The 16224-nt window shown below is 38.6% G+C and overlaps 1 protein-coding gene across 1 annotated transcript; it reads right to left on the bottom strand.

Moving 5' to 3' along the window:
• Nucleotides 1-661: 661 nt before the first annotated feature.
• PNPT1 (polyribonucleotide nucleotidyltransferase 1) lies at nt 662-16116 on the bottom strand. The gene is made up of 29 exons (XM_065059973.1): nt 15890-16116; nt 14774-14834; nt 14407-14481; nt 13921-14026; nt 13201-13250; nt 12659-12722; nt 12523-12570; nt 12088-12201; nt 11651-11837; nt 11090-11141; nt 10542-10599; nt 10287-10383; nt 10089-10191; nt 8824-8894; nt 8207-8243; nt 7386-7452; nt 7195-7284; nt 6914-6967; nt 6704-6810; nt 6044-6115; nt 5883-5946; nt 5167-5250; nt 4656-4739; nt 3563-3669; nt 3425-3480; nt 2895-2973; nt 2503-2550; nt 2010-2168; nt 662-1674 (listed from the first exon to the last, which is right to left on the bottom strand). The coding sequence occupies exons 1-28, from the start codon at nt 16087-16089 to the stop codon at nt 2013-2015; spliced, it is 2391 nt and encodes a 796-aa protein (XP_064916045.1). The 5' UTR covers nt 16090-16116; the 3' UTR covers nt 662-1674; nt 2010-2012.
• Nucleotides 16117-16224: the final 108 nt, after the last annotated feature.

Raw genomic sequence — 16224 nt, 5'->3', positions numbered from 1 at the left:
CCTTCCCATAGGGCCTAAAACTTGTTATAAGTGTAGAAAGGCAGGTTGACTGTACAGGTTCTGCCACGGGGAAGTAAAGTGTCTTTTTCCTACTTTATCACCTAACAAACAGAAAAACCCCAGCACTACAATAGCTGATTTACTGAGACCACCACCTAACACAAACCATTAGTACTCCTGTTACTGCAGGTGAGACGATACCTTTACATGAAAGAATGGGATTCTTTTGGCTCCTAAATCATCACCTACTGGTAATGTGCTAGCTAAAACAGGGTTCTAAAGTTAGTATTTCATGTAGTATTTTAGTAACTAGAGCATACATCTGTTCTACTACAAAAAGGAGCCATACAGAAATTATTCTACAATAGAAGATGATAAACCTTGGAAAAGCACTTAGATTGAGGAGGTCAGTTTCTGAGAACAGCGATAAGAAATGGAAACATCTGAGCTTCTGTTTAAGGACTTTAACATTTGCCTACATAATTTCATTAACACTACCCGGGATATGTAACAAACGAGATATCAGTCAATTAAACCACATTAAGCAAGGGCATTAGAATTCTTACTAAGAAATAACAGAATAAATTCCTCAAAGAGGAGAAGATTGCTAAGGAAAACTTCTTCATTCTTACATGCTGAAAGACAGACAGAAGCAGGCCAGTCATTTCTTTCTTCTTTAATATTTTAACTTAGAATTAAAAAAAAAGGCAGAGCATTTTTACTGTACATTCACATTTCTCCTCTCCCCAGTGCTCTGGTTTTTGTTCCAGGAATTCAGAGCCCACTTGCCATCAGGTGGGAAGCTGATTTTCTTTTCATGTTTACCTACGAGTGGTAACATCAGAATGGACATCTCTTTGATTTTCAAAGTCTGTACCTCACAGCAGAAAAACAAGCAGCTCTTGTGAGGTCCTGGGAAATGTTTCAAAGTCTAAGACAGACCAGCGAACCCACTGATGGAACATGATTAAGAGCAGAATTCTAACACTCTTAATGAGGGTGTTTTAGGGGAAAGATTTATCACATCAATTGTTTAATCTAAAGCAATTATTTTAATGTTTTAATTATATGCTTTAAAATTCAGTGTTAACAAACTCGGATAATACACGATGATGTTTCAGCCAGGTTCTTTGTTCTGCCCCCCTTCTGCTCAGACATTTTAGCAAGTCTGAACCCTATGACAGTTATTGATGGATTTATCTGAAACAGTGTTGATCATATTAAAGGTGATACTTCCAAGTCTTTATGTTTTGCTCAACATTTCAATCTTGGCCAGTAAAACTTTGGCCAACTGTGCCTCTCAACCAAGTACCCAGGATAATTCCTTCTCCCAGGAAATAATTGTTAAATACTTGCTTCTCATCTTGACATTCTTATTTTCAGATGACAGTGAGAAGAATCTTAAGCACTGAAATGTAACCTGCTCTTCAGCCTCTATAATTCCCTGTTCTTAGATTCTCATCTCACCCTTGCTACACAAGAGCATTGGTTGTTTCTATTTAAAAGAGTTTTTAATGAATGTGAAGACTTACAAGTTCTACATCACCTTTAAGCATAAATAGTGTCTATTTAAAAAATATGATTCACTACCATCCACCTGCAGATTCTTGCGCAGACATCTACAGATTCTAGCAAAGGCCACTTGTATTTCCAGGAACTATCACGCCTTTTTTCCTGAAAGAGACAGAAAATACTCCGTAACCAACTAATTATATCAAGGCACAAAACTAAGAACCATTTCTTAAAAAAATAATTCTTCAGTGAGTTTTAGTTTCTTCTAATGTTGTGAATCATTCCTAGGAGATTGCTACACATTGCTTTAAATTATCACTGGCGCATCACATTTCCATTTGCCAGTCTCATTGTGTAACTGCTCTTGATCTTACCATCAGCATGTGCACAGCTCTGAAGGGTAACCGTATGACACAAATATCAGATTGATCCAATTCTTCACACCGGTTGTAAGGAGAGCAGTATGGAGTCATCTGGAGCCGTTCCTGTGGCCTTACCTGTCACTGGGGCGAAGAGGACGACTGTGAAACAGTCCCTCCCATGACAATACTGTTTTTGTCCGTCAGGGTTTTAAGCACAGTCGTGGCTGGCGACTGGAGAATTTTACGTGAGAGCCTCATTCTACCGTCCGTCGGATCACGTCCAAAGTATTTAACCTGTACAGACAACAAACCACTTTAAGACTGATCAACTTAAAGAGCTGGAAATAGTATTTTCCGTGAAAGGTGGTGGCTTTTTTTGGGTCCAATTTGATGCTAGAAAAGCCACAGAAGCCATTTAGCCTATACTGCTCCATCAAATTAATGCGGTGCCTAGATAGGAAGAGTGTGACACCAAAATAAAATGAATTTGAAATGATCAGGCCTTTCACCAGCAGAGAAAGGGAACCCAATATGGCAAAATATTTTCTTCATAAACACAAAAAATCCACTCAAATTCTAGAGTATGAACAGCAGTTCATCAGCATTTTAAAGTGAAGAAGATAATTACCTGAATTTCTTGTCCAACTTCTAATCCCAGGGCACTAGGATGTTTAATCTAGAACACAGTGTTTTTCAGAGAAAAAAAATCATTTCAGTGTGATTAACTTTGCAAGGTCAGTTACAAAAGTTCCTTCTTTGAGGGATTCGTCATGCTACACTTCACACAATCAACGTGGCTCAACGCTACGTGACCAACAACGGGTTCTAAATGTTCCAGGAAAAGGGCATTGCAGATCTAAACAACTTGGGATGTGTATAAAAGCAGAAACAGTGGGACAGTAGAAGCCTGTTAGTTTGTATCATTAAGTACGGGGCAAGCAGAGGTTAAACAAAAAGGTGCTGCTAATCTCAAATAAAACCAAATAGTGTCTAGTTGATACTTGTTTAAGCATGTATTACCTTTCTTTGATCAAGCTGTGAATTATGAAGTAACACCGGTGTCATGTTTGGATACAATTTTACCATCACTCCAGAATCTCTGCACAGAAAACAGCGCGGTTATTTCAAAGTGCACAGCCAGATGTCCGCAGGTATTTCACTCTGCATATTGACCTCAAAACAAACTTAGGAAACTTTTCGTATCAATAATAACATGTCCAGTCATTTTTCCTTAATTGAAAGTGGATGGAAATCACTTATTTCAGGACAGTATATATCCAGAAAGCACAGGTAGTTTCAATCCAATATTTGTCTTGCACAAAAGTAAAAAGCAAATCCCTACCATCTCTCTCAGATACAAAGATGAAAAAAGGCCTAAAATTTTACAACAGTCTTATTAAGAAATAGAATAGTATTTTCAACAGAAAATATCAGGAATGATGCACGTGCCAATGTCACCAGCATAAGTGGTTATTTTACATCATATTTAGGAATCAGGAATATAGCTCTGTAAAACTAATTTCTACTTCAACTCAGAGCACTTTTCATACCTTATTTCAGTTATCGTGGCTGTATAAACTGCACCAAATTCCAAATTAACTTCCTGCTGTAGGGGGGGGAAAATAAAACAGTAAGACAGAGTCACAAAACACAAACTGAGAAAGCAAACGACAGAAGTCTGTCCTCACATCGTCTTTGCAGATTTCACCGATAAATTCTCTTGCTTCGTGCATCGCACCGGGCGTGGGGGCAAACACGGAATATGTCTCTTCATCCAGCTGACTTACAGTTACACCTTGGGAACAGAATTTAAGGAGAGGATTCAGGTGATCATTGTGACTGTTGCAGCAAGCAGACAATTCGCATTCAGTAAATACTTGCACAGAGCATCAACAGCCCTATTTAGGAAACGGTAGTGAAAAAGTTATCAACTTTGAACTTGGCACTTGAGGCCAGGCAGGACAAACTACTGTGTAAACAAAGAAAATCCATTTCTTCCAAGAAAAGTAACGAGGTCAGGAAACTGTGGTCACACCACTCGCTACCAATTTAAGCCCCAGTACAGATCACTCCTACAATGTGACCGTGAGTTGGATTTCTAGCATATGCCAGCGCGAGCACTGTAGGAAAGAGCTCATTGTTCCCTCTTCACCACAGCAAAAAAGCACTTTAGTTTAGAAGAAGAGATTTGATCTGCACTTCAGCATATTCATGATCAGACTTGCTTGACCTGACGTGATCATTCAAGGCAATCTGCAATATTGTCCCTAGATGAACCTTTCATTGCCTCTTCAGTAGGCCCTGAAAAACACTATCTTGTGTGCACCAAACTTGTGGGAATTCCTGCTGCAAGCCAGTGAGCTCCACTGAGTTCTTCAAAACACACATCTCTTTCCAAGAAGTAGCAGACTCGGTTTGTACTGAGCTTTGGAACAACTAAACCAGCCCGAAAACAAAGGCAAATACTGGCTTGCGGCGTGCAGCATAAAGCGCAAATTAAAAAGGACCCTTTTCTCTCCATAGTTCTTCCTGTCTACTTAGAGGCGGTTGCTGCTGAAGCGCAGGTGTCGGGTTTATGGAGCTCATCTACAGAACAATTTGGGAAGTTCAAGTTTAGCGACTTACAGGGCCATAAAGACAGCAACAAGATTCTGCAACAGCTGTGCTGGTAATGCCTGTGCTACCAAGATCTACTCATTAAAACCTCACACTTGTAATTTTCCTGCAGAGAAGTTAATAACACATCAGCATAAATTATCACAGGAAGCAAGACTGTCTTACCTGTCTGTGCTTGAAGTTTTTTCAAGTTATAGGCCCCAGGACCAACGAACCTCAACCTTTTTGATAATGGAACGTGGATAGTTTCTAAAACAACATTTAAACATACTTTGAAATGCTAAGTATAATAATGTCGAAAGCCATCAAAAAAATAAATCACATTAATTTAGGTTTTAATCTTCTGTAGCTACTTGTATTATTTGCTGAATGTGATTACATTTATAGTACTAAAATAAGTGAAAATACAAATACTTTAAGTTTCACATAACTTCAGTTTCATTCTGTTTTCTGGTGTACAGTGAAGTATTACAGTGCTGCCACACAGCAATAAAAAAGCCCCAAACACCTCATCTCAGAAATCCCAAAGAAAAAATAACCCATGAGGCAGGTGCAGAAACATACAACCAGCACTCATTTAAAAACACTGTTTTCAGTAGCAGCTTACTGTTAAAAAGATAATTATAAAGATAATTATAAAAGATACACATTCTTATCAACATAGAACTAACATTACCTACAACTGGTCCACTTTCTTTTCTGTTAGGTCTGGGTTTTGCCAGCGTTTGGTTCATAATTTGTAAAATCTCCCTCTTTGCAGCTGTAGAGGTTGGCGGGGGACAAGAAGGAAGGAAAAATAGAGTTTTGTGTAAGAGTTAAACAAATTTATGCAGTTTTTGTTATAAAGTAGGTAAACATTTGTTCATAAAACGTGCCTCCTGCCTAACTGGAGAACTTCTTGTGGTAACTGAAAAGTCATGTAATAGGACATTCGGCGTCAGTCCAAATCCATTTGGGTGTTTTGGTACCACATTCCACATTTACCCAACAACAGACACGTCTTCCCTCTCCCAACTTTCACCAACTTTATTGCATTTTTTCACAACAAGTTACCCATTGTACTAAACTCTTGACTGTTAGTATCGCACAATTTTTGTTCTAATACAAAGTAACCTCCAGGAGCAGCAGACACCTTCACTACGTATAATAACAGGAAACTCAGGTGTGCTTTTTGGAGGCTGAATGCTCTCCTCGCACACAAAGAGCTGCTTATTTTGCATCAAGTGCCTGTATTGAAGTATAACAGACAAAACACCCAAACCAGAGCGGTTTTTTGAAGACAGCAGCTTTTTTTTTTCCAAAACGAGAACAAAAAGTGTATAATAAATCATTATTTAGTTTCATAAAACTTACAATTTAATACAATGGGTGCAAATACAACAAAGGCCCTACCTGTGGCTTGCTGAATAGCTTCCATTACAACTTTGATTGGTATTCCTGGCAGTTTCAGGTCAACCTAATACAAAAAGAGTTAAGTTACATCAATATGTAAGGAAAGCTTTTTTAGATACATTCTCAGAGCTCAATTTCAGGGAGATTTAATGTTACAATACCTGCAAGGCAGTGATTCCTTTATTAGTACCTGCCATCTTGAAATCCATGTCACCATAGTAATCTTCAATTCCCTACCAGCACAAGCAGAAAGAAAGAAAATTGGAGTAACTTCATGCCAGTGTCAAGTCTCATTAAAGTACATTATATATTTCAATAAGCAACAAAGAACTTCTGCAGCCTTGGAATTACTTCCAAGACTCACATGGTTTTCTTCAACCTTACTTTGCTGTTCAGGATTAACACTGTTCCTTTCTCTCATTATAAACTAAGAGCTTTCATGGACTAGTTTCTGAACAGCAGATCCACAGCTGATTGCTCATTCTCTACCCAATATATTGTGTTTTTCAGTAAAGTATTCAAGAATTATTAAGCTCTTTCTCGCAAGCGAAAAGACAAAATTAATTGGAAAGAGAATGCTTATGAGAGCTTAAAAGAAATAACCGAGTAATTTAAAAAAAAGATACATGACCGGACATTTCGTAGAGATTTTTTGAAAGAAGGGAGGAGTTTGGGAGACAGAACAGAGAAGATAAAACTATTCAATATTTCCAGTAGCTTATGTTCCAGAATTAACTGAGTACAATGTTACAAAAGAAGGCCATAGAAGGTATTTTACAGAATTAAGCAAAAATAAACCCAACAATGCTAGAAATGCTTACCAGGATGTCTGTCAGCAAACGATAGTCCTCAATATCTCCTTTTTCCAGATCACATTTGGTAATGAGCCCTATTGCTACACCTGCCACTGCACTTGACACTGGAACTCCTACGTAGTAAATAAAAACGTATTTTTATAACCTTTGATCATTTCCAAATCCTACAACACATTATGATATGTAGTTTATCCTTCTAAGTGCCATATTTTGTACCTGCATCCATTAACGCCAAACTTCCACCACATGCAGAAGCCATTGAAGAGGACCCTATGGGGAAAAAAAGTATTAAACATTGGTCAGAAGTATTGGAAACGAAAGTTGCTAGTGATACTCTTCAATGACAGTTCAAAACTTAACTTACTATCAAGATTTAAAAGGTTAAAAATGAAATCTAGTACCTAAAATGCCTACAACTCAAGTTTTTCAAACTCAAGCTTTTTTACGAACCAGATTTAGTCTCTAGCATGAGGGTAAAAAGAAGAAGATCACAATACCATTTGACTCTAAGACTTCAGAAGTAACTCGTATTGTGAAAGGGAAATCCTTGGGAATAACTGGTTTCAAGGCTCTTTCTGCCAGTGCACCTGTTTAAAACAAATAAAAATCAAAGAATCCATAAATAAAAAAAAAATCAGACAAAAAATATTAAAGCTTACAGCCTGGGAATTCTCTAGTCTGAACTTACCATGGCCGAGCTCTCTTCTGTTCATACCGGTAACTTTGCCAATCTCATTAGTTGCATAAGGAGGAAACTATGAAGTAAAAGAAGTGTATACAGAAAATTAACTAGTGGTGCTTTTTCCCCTTTCTAAAACATACACTTAGAAAAAAGATCTTTCAAGTTTTGGTGCATCTCAAAGTAAAAACAAATAACTTAAAAAAACACCACATGACTTCCATCAGTCACTTAGTTTGCAAACCAGCACCAGTTCAGGTAATGTTTAGTAAATGTTTTACTCCCACAGAACTAAAGAGAATAAAGCAGTTGCAAGGTAGTTGAAAAACAACACACCAAGCTTACTCCAATTCAACTTGTCCAACAACATATCAGAAATCTTGTTTCTGTCACACAGATAATGGGACAAGATACACCTGTTGGCTCTCGGAAATACTTCGGGCAAGTTCCAAAGGCTGAGAGAGATCCAACATGTAAAAGCACTTACTTACTATTGGTGTGGTACTTGAGCTGAACATAGTAATAGAGTTTACTAAAAACAATAGAGCAGGTTAATCCTGCTTTCAGTAATAATCCATTCTTAAGGAGCAAACCTAATGTTAAGATACTAAAAAGGCTGTATAAAATGGCAATTTACAAATTATCTAGTGCTTTTTAGGAAAGCAGCTCTTTGTTCATAAACTATGGTATAAATTCGTATATTAGAATTAATACCTTTAGCAAACCTAGAGATAATTTATATCCTTAGAAGTGACCAGTTTCACCTTTAAACGTAGGACATGAAGCCCTTCTGTGAATCATGCAGAAAGCTGTGACAGTAAAACTCTCACCTCATAATGCAGCATGAAGTTTTTATCTTTTATTCCACTGTTAAATAAAAACAGGACCATGTCAAAAAAGAGCAACCAAGCAAGTCTTACATACAATAGTTGGAGAAAACCACACACAATTATCTGCCTTTGTTTTTTCTTCCCATTTGAACCAAACTTGACAAACAGAACAACACTTCATGGACTATGTAAATCCAACCTATCAACAAAACTTCAAAACTTGGGAGAAATAGACTAAACGAGTAGAATACACATTAAGTTCAAACTGTGATGATAAATACTTGGAACAAAGACAGAACCAACTTTAATCAATTGGTTTATTTGAAGAGACTTGATATACGGTCACGGTTTTACAGATTCAAGAGAAATTATCTGTTTTCTTTCTCTTGAAACCAGATTGGATATTACTTGTAACGCTGTCCAACTTCAAATGTGTGTCTATGTCACCTTAACAAAAAACAACTGTCAAGGTGTTTTGAAAACAGGTCACTGTGATTTTACACATTTTTCTGTCCTAATGAATATATATATATGCATGTTGAAGTTCAAGGAACTTTTATCAAATGTGCTTAACTGCCTACCCTCTTCTTACCACTAACACCAAAAGATACACATACCTCACTGCTGTTGAGATAAGATCTGATTTTACACTTGATTCTATAGAGTCAAACGTAACCGTACAGAGAACCTAAAATAAAAAGACAGAGGGTAAATAAACTGCTCTTAAATACTTCCATTGCTCACAACTTTTACTGTTTACGAGGAATTAAAAAGAATTATTTTGGCAACAAACGTGATGCCTTCACCTGTCACTTCCACAAACTTTTTTCTTTTCCCTTCCTCGCACAAACGTACTCATAATCTGTACAGATCATACGATCTTACAAGCAATCACACTTAAAAATACTAATTTAATGCTTCTCAACCTGGTAAGAGTCTAGAACAGTTTGTTCACTGAGAAACCAAACCACTTCATTTGAGAGCCAGATGCAGCCAGTGATATTTTCAGTAGGATAAGAGGGGACAACACCAAGAAGTAAATCACTGTTTGCAACTACTCATGCACCCTGTAGTAAGTCAGATCAACAGCTGACAGCTATAAAAATACAGGAGACCACATCTTGAGTACAATCTTAATTCAATTCACCCAACATCTGACACTTTTGGCAAAGAAGATGGAAAAAAAACCTCATTAATGCAACTTTTTTGTAAAATTTCCCTATTTAGTCCAGGCTACATATGAAGTTCCTTTTAAACATTTCTCAGGACAGACATGTGCAATTTAGCACTGCCCTACATACCAATGACCCATTAACTGAGTCACCCATTTTGCTAAAAATGAACAGTATTGTATAATCTACATAAAAAGCGTTTGTTTCAACAAGTATCTTTAACATCAAAGTTTATACAGAGGGATGAAAAATATATGATTTTGGACTTACACTATTAACAAGCAATTCTACTTTAAAAGCCACCCTGAACGGGAAAGCTTTCTTCTCAAACCATCTTCCCCCCAAGATAAAACCCAACCAACTGAAAATGTCCCAAATCGGCCAACCTGAACTGAACAAGGAGAGTCCTTACAGCTTCTAAATTCGGTTACTACATACTCTTCAGAAAGTCTGGAGACACAATAATGCTTAAGTGACTTCTTCTGGGCTCATATGCTTAGAAGGTTATCCTAACATCTGTACTGGTCATGCAGCAAGGAGCCAAGCCTTATCTACTGTCTTACTGGATATATTTAATTAAATCTATACTGTCTTCTAGTTATTACTATTTGAATGTGGAAAAAAAAGGAAATGGTGCATTTAAATGACAGATACAAATATTTCCACTTCTGATAAATTAATTTACAATTTCTGATGTTTAAAGATACTACCTGTGTTTGACCTCTCTGAAATAAGGCTGATCCATGGAGCATTTTAAACATGTCCACTTCACATTTGATATCTCTGAGGGAAGTCAAATCTCTCCCGTCACACCTGAAGTTACAAGCACAAATTATGAGATCAATGGAACCTTATTTTGGACATAAAGTTGACAGAAATATCATTCAGTAGGAGTTTAATATACTTACCTTCTATATTCATTCAGAACAAGATTTCTAAAAATCTCTTTTGAAACCACATTGAAAGATTCCATGATTTCGTAAGGGTCAGCCTCTGGAAATTTTTCTGGGTATTAAAAAAAGACATTGCATCACGATTTGGGAAAATCAACTTTAACGAACTTTTACTACAGTAGCTCAGCCAACAAAGAGCATGCTGTAACTTTAAGTAGTGTTAGCTCCATTTAAGCATTCTCTAAATATTAAGAAAGCAGAAAATAATACCTTTCAGCTGTTCTTCTGTTTCAAGCCTTATTTTGTTAATGGCTTCATCTCTAGAAATCTAGAACACAGGATTTGCAATCAGTTAACTCTACAGGACAGAATAACAAAAGAGGTTTGGGTTGTTGCGTTTTTGTTTGGTTTAAAATTCTGTAGAACTCAAGGAATGAGGAAGAGGATTGTCACACCAATTCAAAGATCAATAATCACAGAATACCAGGTTGGTATTCTTCCATGGGGACATTATTCCAATGGCTGATTGTTCTCATCATGAAAAATTTCCCTCATGTCCAGTCAGAATCTGCCCAGGAGCAACTTGCACCCACTACACCTTATCTTCTCCATGGGACTCCTTGTAAAAAGGGAGTCTCCATCTCCACGCACTGCAAACAACTATTCTGGTAGATAAGAATTTACAGAACAATTTATTGTTATTATTGCAAATATATGCAGAGGAGAAGAGTTTTTATTAACACTACCTTAAAGAACTAGATCTTACTAGATTTTCATTACGATACTAAAAACGAGTGTATCACATTTGAATTACTTACTTTATCATGGCCAGAATCTGTGAAGACTGCATAGATCTTGTTAAAAGCAAGTCTTTTGGAAGAAAAGAAAAAGAATTTTTGAAAACACAGCTTAAAAACCAGTTACATCATTAGTTTCTTTTGAGGACTAAGAGTTTGTTGTCATTAGCAGCATGCAAGCACTAGACTGATATTTATAAACACGGCTGGATCCAGCTCTTCTTCCTGCCACCTCTCTGCAACGAGTTCTTCCCCAGCAAGGCCCGTCAGGAACAACATCCTGATTCCCCTCCTCACGATCCCACTAGAACAGCACAGGAATTTAAAATACTTTCACTGGGTTTTCAGACGATTTTCTTTGCCCTGTCCTTCTTACTAAGTATAAAACAAGAAAGCTGAAGGCCACATTCATACGTTCCTATGCAAAACGCAGAAAGCAATTTTGAACATTCAAAATATGCTATTTTGTTAAACAAAAACCCCAAGCTATCTGATCAGAGGTCATCAAACTAAATAATCATTAAATAAGCATTTTGAGTCACTTGACAGAATTTAGATCAAAATTGTTCGTTTTGAACTTACTTCTTTGCACATTCCACAATCTCTTCAGGAGCAACAAATAACTTCTGGACAGTTCTCTTGACAACACCCTGTTCTTTCACTAATTGTTGAATTCCCTGGATGATTTGCTGGGTGTGCTTCACCCCTACTTTGATGGCATGACAGAAGTCTTGTTGCAATATGTTCTCAGCAGTTGCTTCCAACATAACTATCAATGGAAAGTAAAAAAAATCAGTAAATTACTATTTTATTGCTCAACAGCAATCTAACTCAGCTGAAGAAATGGAGATCAACATTAAACTACATAAATATAGTGGATTTTACTTTAGCTAACCTATTATTGTTGTACATTCCTACTATTGTGTAAAAATACAAGTTCCAAAGATTAGGGAAATATCTGGAAAGAGGCACCTACATGATTTTCAATGACTCAACATATTAGTAATTAACCTACTTACCAACTTGACTTTGTGAAGCTCCAGCGACAACTAAATTTAAAGCACTAGAAGACATCTGTTTTCGAGTAGGATTGATAACAGTTTCTCCATCAACCAATCCTACCCTTACTGCACCTACACAGAAAATTATTATTATTATTACAAGGTAGTTATTTAAGGTGTCATTTAACTTTGAAAAGTATACAATTAAAATCAATACTTAAAGATACGGATTAATTTTACAATATTAGCCTGTTAGCTATATATTAAGAACAAATCTGCGAGGCAAATTTATCTGTTAGTGAATAATCCTACCCATTGTCAAATTATTTCCAATACTTGAAACAAAAGGTAGTATGCTTTAGATTCAGATTCTTGTTAGAAAGAAAGCCAGAACTGTGGTCTGAGTTTTGCCGTTATGTTCAAATCATCCATCGTTTCAAAATATTTACTTACCAATAGGACCATTCCATGGGATATCAGATAACGCAAGTGCTGCAGAAGCTAGAATGAAGAGATTAAGAATCTGTATCAGAAAAAAATGGATCACATGAAATCACACACAAGCAATAATTTTTAACAGTCCTCTCACCTCCATTAATTGCCAGGACATCAGGATCATTGACACCATCTACTGCTAAAAGATTACAAAGGATCTGGCATAAGATAAAAGACAATGAATCATTTTGACCTATACATTTTTATTAGCTGTCAATACAAAGCTAAGGACTATAAAACAAAACATTCCCCATATTTATACAAACCTAAACTGCAAATGAAAAGTTTGTTCAGATACTTAAACTAGAAGGCTCACAAAAAACCCCACTAATATATAATATATACTGGTAGCCTCTCTTTCCTCCGTTGTACAGAGGATATTTGAATTTTGTTCCTGTATCTCTACAACAAAATTTGGAAACTAGCATGTAATACAAATAATTTAAGATGAGGAGACGACAACTAGAAAGCAGCATTACACTATTAGACTGTTTTTCAAAGTGTAAAATCTTCCTGGATGCTAATGACAACTGCTTGTTTTAAAACAGTGCTGATATCCTGTCAAATTGTCATTGGACATACCCAAGTTTGCCATTCTGAAGGTATCTATAGTTAAGGAGAGTGAGCATGACCTACCTGTGTATCATAAAAGTAGCCTGCTGGAAAGAGTGGTCTGATTGACCGATCTGCAAAAAAAAATAGTCAAACTCTAAGATATATTTGGGTTTTGGTGATTAGTATTCAATTTATCATGCAATAATCTCACAAGCAACTGCCAAAATGGTTTAAACGAAAGACCCAAACAAACACAAAGAGAAAAGGCAGAGAACCCAGAAGGATATTTAGCACGACATGTAATCAACTCTAGAATTCCCTAATTCTTTTTGTTGCTGTCCTAAAGGGCTGACGTATTCGACATCATTTTTATATAAATGTTGAATTTCAAGGTATTATCCTATTCATGAATGGAGATAGCCACAACACGACCTTTCAAGCAGCATCAACAGGGAGAGAATGAGCATATACCAATTAGCACGTCTGCCTCCTTGTATTTCAGAGTTTAACCTGGTTCTCTGTGCAACTGCAGAGCTAACATCTCTGCAGTTAGCATGAGACCTTAACACTAACAAAAGTGACAAGATTTCTCAAGATCCAGTCTTACAGATAAAGGACCATGCGCACAGCCGCAGCTGATAAATGATTTTAAAAATCAGTACTGATAAACAAAAAAGTTTGTTTTCTTCTGACACTGCTGCAGAAACAATCAACACTGCAAATAGCAATATAAATTACTGTGTTTTCAAACATTCAGGGGGATATTACAAAACACGTTGTAAATAAAATGCTTCAGCCTACCTATTACTCTGCTTGTAAGAATTTCTTTATCAGTGGCACCAAGTTCTCTTCTTAGATAGTTTGTAGGAATTCTTCCTGCTGCAGCAGCTTTCTGACGATAATCAACCTTTTAAAAACAAAACAGGGATTCCTAAATACAATAATTATTTATTTCAGAGCCACAGAATCACTCAGATTAGAAGAAACACCTCGGTGCTCTATTATCCAATTCCCCACTCACAGGAGGATCATCCAGCTACACTTGGATGTTCTGGTAGACAAAGTACACAAGGCTTTTGCGGAAAGCTTTGCCAAAGTCAAGGTAGACAACATCCAGTGCTCCTCCCTCACCCATTTTATCATCGACTTACTGTAAGTCCAGGGCCAGTAGAGTCTGATATTTACATTCCTCACTCCCCCCAGCATTTTGACCTCCACTATTTAATGATTCCTACTGCTACGGTGACCTCCGATTACCACAAAACTAATGCTGACGCTAGTACTTACCACTAATGGCATAAACTGAGATGCAGAAGGCTTAGTCTTACTGACTGCTGTCACCATGACTGCCGTGTCACCTAGCTGGGTTAGAAAAAAGATATGGAAATTACCAAAAGATTTTCTGAAGTCCTAAAGTTATTCACCAACTAAAACTCCAGCATATTCTTTGCAGAAAACAACCACGTAAATCCATGCTTCACACCTTTATTTTTTGCTTTTAAAACAAAATGTTTTTCTTACAAAACACAGTTGTACATCCGTTAAAAATAAAACTGCCACTTGAGGCTGTTTCCTTTTAATAAGCTCTGATGTCCTAACAATGACTTCAGATCCAGAAATTTCAAAGTTGCATAAATTTTAACTTTTTTCTTACCTGAACAACAGCAGATCCATCAGCAAACTTAGCAAGTTTTCCAGAAGACAGTTCCATCTTTCTATCAGAGAGAAATAATCTATTACTCATGGCAAACCCCAATTCTCAGTAACTTCTGCACTCACCTACAGCACCAACTGTACAGAATGTAGGCTACACCTCATATCAGAGACAAAAATCTTCATTAGGTATGGAAACTGAAACTCTTTGACAAAAAGTGACCAAATCTCCTTCACTTTAATGCGCTTTTGCCTCAGTCATCCTGTTTCTTTCACCTTAAAGCAAAGACTTGCACCCACATCACATGTCACCTAAAGTGACACCTCAGGCTTAGAGGCAAAATGCTTTGCTCACACTAGAGGATCAATCACTCACTGGTTCAAGCTGTGTTGTAGAATCTTTCCTCTAGAAAGGGCAAGTACATTCCTGCTGTACCCTCACACCCACAAAACACCTTTCCCACCACAACTACTGAATATTCAAAGAATCACAGAATCAATTGGGTTGGAAGAGACCCTCAAGATGACAGAGTCCAACCATAACCCACCCCTGGCACTGCCCCATGTCCCTGAGAACGTCATCTCCATCTGTCCAAACCCCTCCAGGGCTGGCTACTCCAGCACTGCCCTGGGCAGCCTGTTCCAATGCTTGACAACCCTTTGGGGAAGAAATTGTTCCCACATCCAACCTCAGCCTCCCCTGGGGCAACTTGAGGCCGTTTCCTCTGCTCCTGGCGCTTGTTCCTGGGGAGCAGAGCCCGACCCCCCTGGCTCCAAACTCCCTTCAGGCAGTTCAGAGATCAGAAGGTCTCCCCTCAGCTCCTGTTCTCCCCCCAGGTCCCTCAGCCGCTCCCATCACACTTGTGCTCCAGCCCCTTCTCTCTTCCATTCAGGAAAGGGAAGGAAACAAACACACCCGCTCCACACCCGCTGTGAGGAGGAACAGGGTCTGTGTGTCAGTGACAATTTCTCCTCACGTTCGTTTAACCCCCACCCCGGACAGCACTCCCGGGGCCGTGGGGACTCCCTACCCAGAGCTGGTACCGAGAGCCACCCCTCAGCCCAGCCTGAGGCAGCGGGGAGCACCCGGAACGCCGTCGCACCCTTCACCACTCACCTGCCCCCCACCTCTACCGTCACCGCCCGGGAGGGCCCGGGCTTGGCCGCAGCTCCGCGGGCGGGCACCGGCCGCAGGACGCACCCTCCCGGCAGCCGCAAACGCCGCCATCGCGCCGCGGCCCCGCCACCCACGGCCAAACGGCCGCCAACGGCCCAACCGCCCAGTGCAGCGCAACCACAGCTCCCGGCGGCCGCCATCGCGCCGGTGGGCGGGAAAGGGCGACTCCCACCGTAACCGCCACCCGATTGGCTCTCGGCAGCGTTGGGGGGCGGGCCGCCGCTCAGTAAGCTCGAAGGGGATTGGCTCGCGCGCCGGCGGGTTGGTTTCGATTC

The sequence above is a fragment of the Columba livia genome, chromosome 3, assembly GCF_036013475.1.
Source record: "Columba livia isolate bColLiv1 breed racing homer chromosome 3, bColLiv1.pat.W.v2, whole genome shotgun sequence".
NCBI lineage: Eukaryota > Metazoa > Chordata > Aves > Columbiformes > Columbidae > Columba > Columba livia.
This window is presented reverse-complemented; position numbering and strand designations above follow the sequence as displayed.